This window comes from Rhinolophus sinicus, linkage group LG11, assembly GCF_036562045.2.
Source record: "Rhinolophus sinicus isolate RSC01 linkage group LG11, ASM3656204v1, whole genome shotgun sequence".
Taxonomy (NCBI): domain Eukaryota; kingdom Metazoa; phylum Chordata; class Mammalia; order Chiroptera; family Rhinolophidae; genus Rhinolophus; species Rhinolophus sinicus.
The window spans coordinates 12,115,974-12,125,764 of record NC_133760.1 but is presented as its reverse complement, the minus strand read 5'-3'; the positions used below and the strand labels follow the sequence as shown (position 1 = coordinate 12,125,764).

At 48.6% G+C, this 9,791-nt stretch overlaps 1 protein-coding gene across 1 annotated transcript; it reads right to left on the bottom strand.

The window, feature by feature from the left end:
* Positions 1 to 1,771: 1,771 nt before the first annotated feature.
* On the bottom strand, positions 1,772 to 3,231 carry SYCN (syncollin). The gene is made up of 2 exons (XM_019751332.2): positions 2,809 to 3,231; positions 1,772 to 1,937 (listed from the first exon to the last, which is right to left on the bottom strand). The coding sequence occupies exons 1-2, from the start codon at positions 3,207 to 3,209 to the stop codon at positions 1,928 to 1,930; spliced, it is 411 nt and encodes a 136-aa protein (XP_019606891.2). The 5' UTR covers positions 3,210 to 3,231; the 3' UTR covers positions 1,772 to 1,927.
* Positions 3,232 to 9,791: the final 6,560 nt, after the last annotated feature.

Below are 9,791 nucleotides of genomic sequence, written 5' to 3'. Positions count from 1 at the left end.
ACCCTTAGCACCTGCCTGACCTCTAGCACCTCCCTGACCCCTAGCACCTCCCTGACCCCTAGCACCTGCCTGACCTCTAGCACCTCCCTGACACCTAGCACCTCCCTGACCCCTAGCACCTGCCTGACCTCTAGCACCTCCCTGACGCCTAGCACCTCCCTGACCCTTAGCACCAACCTAACACTTAGCACCTCCCTGACCCCTAGCACCTCCCTGACCCCTAGCACCTCCCTGACCCCTAGCACCTCCCTGACCCCTAGCACCTGCCTGACCTCTAGCACCTCCCTGACCCCTAGCACCTCCCTGACCCCTAGCACCTCCCTGACCCTTAGCACCTCCCTGACCCCCTAGCACCTCCCTGACCCTTAGCACCTCCCTGACCCCTAGCACCTCCCTGACCCCCTAGCACCTCCCTGACCCCCTAGCACCTCCCTGACCCTTAGCACCTCCCTGACCCCCTAGCACCTCCCTGACCCCCTAGCACCTCCCTGACCCTTAGCACCTCCCTGACCCCCTAGCACCTCCCTGACCCCCTAGCACCTCCCTGACCCTTAGCACCAACCTAACCCTTAGAAGTCCTTAACCCTTAGCACCTCCTTGACCCTTTAGCACTGCCACGTTCCCTTAGCACTTCCCTGATGCTCAGTGCACCCTGTTCCCTTGATACCTGCATGGCACCTCAACTTCTCCCTGATCACTTACCACCACCTAGGCCCCCTTGCTCCTGCCTGGTCCTTGGCTTCTCATTTCACATATTCATACATCCTTGAATGTCTGACTCTGTGGCATCTCACCTGAACTCTCTGGGCTCCAGAAAGGCAGGGGCCACTTCTTCCTGAGTCAGTGCTTGGCAGTAGGTTCTCAATAAATTCTTGTTGACTGAATGAATGTGCCCAAGGATGCTGAGTATTTCCCCGACCTTTACCCCTTAGAACTTCAGGGAGTTCATGTCCCACTCACACATCCTCTAATCCTGATCCTCCAGCACCTCATAACCCCTCTACCTTTTGCACCTCCTGTGACCTCTGATCTCTTCACATAGCCCCAATTTATGGCTCCTTCACATCTCCACCTACCTCATTTCCCATATTTCTTAATTCTCAGAATCTCCCTGAATTCCCCTCCTCCCTCCATCCCCAATTTGTCATCCCCCCCAGAGCTGTCCCCATACCTCTCCTTCTCCCCAAACCCTCATTTCTTCTCTAACTCCGCCAGGGTCCCCAAACCCAGGTTTCCAGCAAGGGCCCTCATCCCTGGGGAGAGGGGGGCTGGGAACAAATTGCAAATTCAAATTTGCAGAAATATGCAAATTCGAACTAAAATGTCCTCCATGTGTTGGGGAGGGAAGCGTTGAAAGTATTTAACAACCCCTAAGTCCTGGGCTCTGGCCAGATCCCACGTCAGACCCCGGGCCTAGCCTGGGGCCGCTCCTTGAAGGCCTCCTGCTGTCCCACGGACGAATCCTGAGTCTGGAGTTACCTGGCAGGCTAGTATAGCTGGGGGGCACTCAGGGAAGGGCTCTCTACCAAAAAGTGTGGGAAGCATATCAGTGTTTAACAATCAGCCAGCGGTACTATTGCATGCTACCACGTCTTACGGATGTGTCTTTATGCACATAGAAATCATGCCAGAATCTATCTAGGAGTGTCCCCTTCCACAGCACTGTCCCCCGTATGGGCTGATCCACCTCTGACTACCCTGCTCTCTTCCCCATCCTGCCCCTATCCAGTGTGGACTTGGGTCCCAAGCACAGTCAGATGGCAGACAGGGACAAGTTCACAAGGATTGTATTGCAGGGAAAGCAGGGTGGGGCACAGGCAGAAAGCTCTTCCTTTTGGGACTTGGGGCCTTCAGCAGGCCCCTGACACAAGGCCAGGTGGGGGGCTCAGCACTCTGGGGGGGCTGGAGGTGAGGAACCTGTGAGGCATCAGTAGCATCTGCAACAGAATAAAAAATTATCACCAGGGAGAGAGTGCCAGGGGCTCAGAGACCCAGGGTGTGGGGGTTCTAGAAGCTAGAGATAAGGTTGGGGGCTGGGGCTGGGCCCCAACTTCAGGAGCAAGGTGTCCTAGCCTGGGAGTTTAGGGTTGGGGGCTCTTGGGGGAGAAGGGCAGGTGGGGTGGTTTTGGAGGGTGCTGTGGATAGATCTAGGGTCTCTAAGCTTGGACACATGATGGCAGGGTGGGCTCAGGGGCCTCCAAAGTCAGGTCTGGGGGCTCTAGAACTTTAGCAGGGGCTCTGGGACTGGTCTCCAAGGCAGAGGAGAGGCTCATCTAGAGGGTCTCTAGGTGGGTGGAGAGGATGAGGGCTAGATAGGGTGTTCCTAGAACTGGGTCTGGGGTCTTGAGGTCTGGGAGCTCTGGAATCTGATGATTTTGGGAGGGAGAGAACTGGCTTTGGTTCTGGGGGCTCCAAGGTGGGGGTGGGTTGATGGCTCCCAATGCCTAAGCTAGGCTTGGCAACTCCAAAGTTAGTTGGGCCTCCCTGAAGAGTACAGCTGTGGGTGGGTAGGCAGGTGGGGATTCAGGAAAGTTGGAAGGGGATGCTCTCAGAATGGAGGGTCGGGGATTGGGTCAGCTTCTGATTCTGGGAACCCCAAGGGGTCTGAGAGATCCAAGGAGTATGGAATGGCGGGAGGGGGTGCGGGTGAGAAAGGGGACCTCCAGGACTGATTCTAGGGACTCCTCATTTGAATCAGAGGCTCAGAGGTCTGGACAAGCACGGAGGGGCGGGTGGGGCTGGGGCCTGGGTGCAAGGTTTGGAGCTCTGAACGCGGATGTGCACCCTGGGGCATGGGCAAGGGGTCACCTGCAGTAGATGGAGGAGATGGCGTTGGACCAGTGGCCAAAGATGCCTCGGCGGTACTCTTCGAGACGCGGGTAGGCGCCTGCGGAGAACCTGCGCGACTTGCCGCCCTTGCCCCGGCGGGACCACACGGTGAGCTCGCAGCGCTGGCCCACCACAAGCGAGGAGACGACGTTCGTCCAGCTGTAGGGCAGGAAGGGTATGTCAGCGCCCGGTTCAATAGACAGCTCGGCGCCCCCGCAGCAGTTCTCGTAGTAGGGGTCACTTTTGTCGTAGAGCCTGGCGCATGTTCGCGTCCCGTTGGGGTTCTTGAGTTCCGCAGCAGTTGGGCAGGCTCCTTGGATGCCAGGGATGGCCACCAGGGCCAGGGGCAGGACCAGCAGCAGCGAGTAGAGCGGAGACATGGTGACACTTGCAGGGCCAAGCCCCTGCACGCTTTTAACTTTTATGCGCCTGACCCGTGGGAAGGGAGAAGCTGCCAGATAAGGGCTGGGAGAGAGCTCCCCCTCCCCCAGGTGCCAGGAGACCTTCATAACCCAGATAAATAAACCCACAACTGATAAATACAAGACGGGCATATTTGTATAAACCTTAGCAGGTTAAGATTGTATGTGGCAAACAACCTTATAAAGGAAGTCAATAAACAGGACTAACCAGGACTTGAGGGCTAGTCACTTGCAATGCAGAGGGTAACAGGGTTAATAGGCAGGAAGAACTCAAAAAGTTGACAAGAAATGGAACAATCCTCCCTCCACATAAGGAAAGGCTGAGGGAGGGGAAAGAGGGAGGGGGAGCTGGGCCTCCAGGCAGAGCAGGTCCCAAGACCTTGGGAAAGAAGCTGGACATGAGAGGGGCCCTGAGGGGAAGGGTGAGGCAGAAAAGATGGGGAGGAGCTTCCCTCTCCCCCTCTCCCCTCAGGAGCAGGAGATCTTCCTAATCAAGGTTGGAAACCCAGAATCTGTGAAATATGATAGACCTACTTGTATAGCACTTAAATACACTGTAAGGCAATGTACAAAAGGCTTGGGGGACATAACTATAATATATAAAGAGTGGTTACAAACTGACAAGAAGGTATCAAACAACCCTCCCCCCCATTCCAAGAAAATTAAGTCCTAGGAGGGGGAGAGGGAGGGAAGAGGAGGCTGTTACTCCTCACTACCACTGTCTAGGAGCCAGGAGATTTTCCAAAAGGCTAGAAATCTTGAATCTATAAAATAAAGAGTATCCATTGAAATGTATAAAACCTTTGATTAGCAAGAAACAAACCCAAACCTAATCTGGCGGGAAATAGACAGTTCTTGTAACATGCAATGAACACTTACCAATCAATAAGCAGAACTAACACAAGCCAAAGGAAAAATTAGGGAGCAACACAGGAAGGGGAGGGAGGCTGGGATCTCAGGGTGGGACAGGGCCCTGGGCATCTGGGAGCCTGGCCAAAGCCCTTCAGAGGCTCTTTGGAGTTCCTGGACTCCTGCCAGACAAGAACAAGGTCAAGAGTGTGAATGAGCTGCTCAGACAGACAGTAGTTCAAGTCTCTGGCTCTGCAGGTTAGTCAGCCTGGACCTCAGTTTTTTCATCTGTGAAATGGGTAATATTTTCTCCTATACTATAGGATTATTGTGAAGATTATAAGGGATAACAGAAAGTTTGAGGGTTAAAGGAACAGTCTATGCAGCCAGGCTGTCTGGGACCAAATCCTAGCTCCTCCATGAACTTTCGCACAGGCTTCCACCTCTGGGCCTCATGGAGACAACAGTGGTACCCACCCCAGAGGGAGTGAATAGATTAATCCACATAGCAGCACTTACAGTAGGGCCCTCACTAAGTGCCATAGGAGCATTTGCCATCATTATTATTATGAAAGCCCTTAGCGTGGTACCTGGCACACGATAAGGGCTCAATAAACATAAACCAGCACAACACAACATCAACAACAATGTGCTATCATCCAAGGTCATTCAGCTAACCCTACTCCCGCCTGTCCCCTCAGCTTCTGTCTTCCATCTTGACCAGGGTAATGGCAATAATGTCTGGAAAGAGCCAAAAGCTGGAAACACAGAAGTGGGTTCAAATTCTGACTCGATCACCTTCCTGAGTGACCTCGTTTACTGTGTGACCTTGGGCAAATTAATTCACTTCTCTGAGCTTCAAGTTTCTTCCTATCTTCAATGGGATAATAGAATATGATAATATAAATAGAAAATGATAATATAAAATCAATTTATATTATAAAGTAATTTATAACTGATTTAAAGTATTCATAAACATGAACAACTCACATAATTGTTATTTATAAATATAATATACTTAATATGTCATATTGGATAAAACAACAGCATAAATATAAATACAAGGTGTGACAATTAAGTTCATGAACTAATCCTAGAAAAAGTGCTACATACCTCAATGCTGAATATCACTATGGCCACCTTCAAAGTACTCCCCTTGGGAAGCTATGCACCGATGTCAGTGCCTAGTCCCCCCTTCAAAGCAATTTTGGAACTTTTTCTGGAATGGCCATCAGAGCTGTCATCATATTTTATGCTTGATGTCCTGAATGTCATCAAAATGTCTTCCTTTCAATATTTCCTTTATCTTTGGGTAAAGAAAGAAGTCACTGGGGGCCAGATCAGGTGAGTAGGGAGGGTGTTCCAATACAGTTATTTGTTTATTGGCTAAAAACTCCCTCACAGACAGTGCCATGTGAGCTGGTGTATTGTGATGCAAGAGCCATGAATTGTTGGCAAAAAATTCAGGTCGTCTAACTTTTTCATGCAGCCTTTTCAGCACTTCCAAATAGTAAACTTGGTTAACTGTTTGTCCAGTTGGTACAAATTCATAACGAATAACCCCTCTGATATAAAAAAAAGTCAGCAACATCGTTGAAACAAGTTCACGAACTTAATTGTCAGAACTTGTATAAAGAGTGAATACAGTGCCTGGCACATGGTAAATGCTCAATAAAAAGGAGTTATTATGACTATTCTTATAATGATTTTGAGACCCTGGACCCTGGCCTGGCCCTGCCCCAGACCAGACCTGGATCTTTCTCCCTCCTTTCCTCCCATGACCACAAGAAATCTAATCTCCAGCCGCTAATTTCCCAGAGGGCCTCCTTGACCTCAGTGACACAGAGTCCCTACCCACCCAGCTCTGCAAGGGCCTGGGTTCTGATGGAGACAGGTAAGTGTAGCATGCTTGGACACAGTCACGTAGAGCCCCACCCACCCAGAAGGGCCCTGAGCTTCAAACATGGATGGCAACGTGGGATAGCAAGGAGACCTTAAGAGGAAGGCAGACCCAGGGACAGGAACACAGGACCCACTGGGCCACAGCACATGGCCACTGTCAGAGAGAACCCACAGAGATCACAGCATCCCCAATCCAGGGACACACACATGGGCAGGGAGGAGGGATCCCTGTTCACACACCCAGACACTGAAGATCACTGAATCTCACTGGTGAATTCTAGAGAACAGTACCCATCGAATGTAGACACATGCTCCCTATACAGTCCCAGAGAAACACAGTCCCAGACAGTGTACCCCACCAGCAAGCCCCTAGCCCTCAATCACACCCACCCTACACCCCACAAAACTTCAATCTCAAAAATACTGACATGCCTGCATGAGCACACACATGGCATCTTCATCCAGAAACAATTTTCTCACTGTTTAGTAACACAAACTGGACAAATAGTAGAAAAATAAATATCTCTTTATTACACTTTTTTTTTTCAAATGGAAGAATGTCCTGCCCTTGAGGAACCCATGAGCCCTTGAGAAAGTCAGACAGTAAATCAATAATTTGAACACAGTGTGAGAAGAGTTATAACAGAGGTATTTCAAAGGACTCTGGGAGTGCAGTGGGAAGAATAGCAGGTTTTTTTTTTAATCCATTGATATATTCTGATTCGTATAATAAGAAAAAAAAATCTTCTTTTCAGATCTCATAACCTTGATTCGACATTTTTCACCAGACCATAAAAAAGGAGATTGGTATACACGTGGAATTGCCGCTAGAAGAAAAGAGAAAGTATTAGTCTTACTCAGGGTAGTACTTCAACATAAACAACATTACAGGTGACACACAATTTAAATGAAAAATGCTATGTGTGTTGCATAAATACAGGAAAATATTCAGATCAGTACGTAAGCTCACACTGGACCATCAGAACTCATTAATTTCACTTCTGTAATGATGTCACTGAATGGGATTATTTCTTAAGGGCTAACATGACTCTCCAAAGTAGCCATAACTGTGTGGTTTGGAAACGGGTTCTCAAAGTGTGGTCCTGGGCCAACAGCATCAGCATCTCCTGGGAACTTGTTAGAAATGTAAATCCTCAGACCCACCCCAGTCCTACTGAATCAAAACTTGTAGTGGTGGAGACCCAACAATCTGGATTTTCACATGCCCTCCTTCCTGGTGAAACATGCGCTGCAGTTTGCCACCCACTGGTCTTCTGAGGCTTCGTATGTCACTAGCTGTTTATTACATCTAGAATTTTCTGCATTGATACTTCAATTTGCTCAGCTCCTATAAAGTTTATTTCATGTAATTTTCCTGATTAAAAAAAAAAAACTTCCACAAGCAAAAGAAAGAAGGACCTCTCTAGGGGTCCCACGTGGAGCCTCATAAGACAGTGCCTGGAACCCAAATGCTGGGAATGAACTTGAACTCTCCCACATAGACAATAGGTCAGTCATCATCTAACTTGAGGACAGGGCTGAAGACCGTTTTTCTCAGATACCCCTACCCCAGTTGAGGAACCTTGTTCCCGTCTCCCTGGGTCCCAGGGCCCCCTTGTGGTCTAGGCGAGAGGTACTCAACCAGCAGTGTGCTGCAGATCACATGGGGGTGGAGGTGGGGGAGGGTCTTGTTAAAATACAGATTCCAATTCAGCAGGTCTGGGGTAGGTTGCAGGTTCTGCATTTCCTACAAGTTCCCAGGTGATACAGGGCTGCCGGGGGCCGTTGAGTAAGCGGCTCTCCACAGACTGCACCCCAGTTGAGACAGATACGGTAAGAATACAGCTCCCAATCCGGAACCTGCCACCAAGAGGGTGTGGCAGGAATTCAGAGGTGAGCGAGGCCGGGCGAGGGGTTGGGGGTGGGGAGGGAACGCAGGATAGTGGCTGAGACTGAAAGAGAAACGCAAATGAAAGTTCAGAAGAAAGCCTGTGGAGGAAGCGGAGTCTGAAGGTCTTAGGGGCTGGAATATCTTTGCCTCAAGTGTCCCTGCGGGTGGGCAGTGGGAACCCTAAGCTAAACCCGGAGAGGGGACGTGTTTTCTCTGGTAGCAGGATGGGTTAGGGGAGGCTGGAAGTGCTCGCGAGGTGGCGCCACAGCACAGAGATTCAGCAAGTACGTTCCAGCGTGCTGGACCCAGTGTTCAAATCCCAACTCTGTCATTTATATGCTCCACGAACTTGTGCACGTTACTCAACCTCTGTGAACTTCAGCTCCCTCCTGTGTAAAGTGGGGATAATACACGCAAGATTGTAGTCTCTAGCTTTGAGGCTTGTAAAGGAAGTTTGTTTCCTTATTGCTTATATTGGTCATTGATACGTTCTCTTTTTTTTCTTTACCAGTTTTAAGATATACTTGCAACAGTTTTATTAGTCTTTTCAAATTACCCATGATAATCGATATTTAGCTTTGCACATCCTATTGTATATTTTCCCTTTAGTTTGATCTTATTTCATTAGTATTAATAAATAGTGTTAGTTTCTATTGTGTATTTCTATTGTGCATTTTCTTCCATTTTACTTTCTTTGAATTTATTGTGTTGTTCTTGTCCTAACATTTGAGATGGTGTTTAGCTTGCTAACTTTCAGCCTTTTGTCTTTTCCCATATTTGTCTGTAAGGTTTTCTACTTCCTTTGTAGGAGTGTTGTGTGGCTTCCATAGATAATATGTGTAGCATGCTGAGATTGTGTTAGGAACACAGAAAGTGCTCATTATGTTAACTGTTAGTGTTGGTGTTGGTTTTGATTATTATTGTTAATCAAGGGCCTTAAAGACACAGAAAGAATTGGGGGAAGAAGCCTGGATCGATTGCTACCATGAGCGTTACAAACTTAGTGGTTTAAAAATCACACAGATTTATTGTCTGATAGGTCTGGAGGTCAGAATTCCAAAATGGGTTTCCTTGGGCTAGCACTAAGGAGTCAGCAGGGCTGCATTCCTTCTGGAGGCTCCAGGGGACAATCCATTTTTCTTGAATTTTCTGATGTCCAGCGGCTTTTTGCATTCCTTGACTCATGGATCCTTCGTTCTTCAAAGCCAGCGACATAGTATCTTCAAACCTCTCTCTGCTTCTGATTTCCTCTTTTCCTCCCTCTTCCACTTTAAGGGATCTTTGTGATTACATTGGACTCACCCAGATAACCCAGGATAACTTCCTTATTTGAGGTCAACTGATTAGCAGCTGTTCTTCCAACTGCAACCTTAACTCCCCCTGGCCATGTAACAACGTATTCATGGGGACTGGGGATTAGGACATGGACATGTTTGGGGGGGAGAGGGTGTCATTAGTCTGCCTACCACAAATTAGTGTGGAGGTTTACCATAAATGAAGAATAGTCATCTCTCTTATATGAAGAGAGGTGGATGCCCCAGCTGTCTGGGGCTCCAGTGTCAGGGCCCAAGCTTCTTTTATATTATTGCTCCTTCATCAATGTGTGTCTTCCTCTTCATGGTCCACGATGATTGCTTGAGTTCCATCTTTCATATCCACATCCTAGACAACAGGTGAAGAATGGGAGGGGGTGGGGAGAAGAAGAAGGGACTTCCTTACCCTCTAAGAGCCCTTCCCAGAAGTGCCACATGATACTGCTTTGTGTATCGAACTTAGACACAGGTGGGTGCACTAGAAGCTGAGTCTTGACTCAGGTTAACCATCTGCCTGATGAAAAGTCAAGTTTCCTGTTACTGAAGGAAGAACACGTACTCAGGTATTGTCACAAAGCTTGGGTG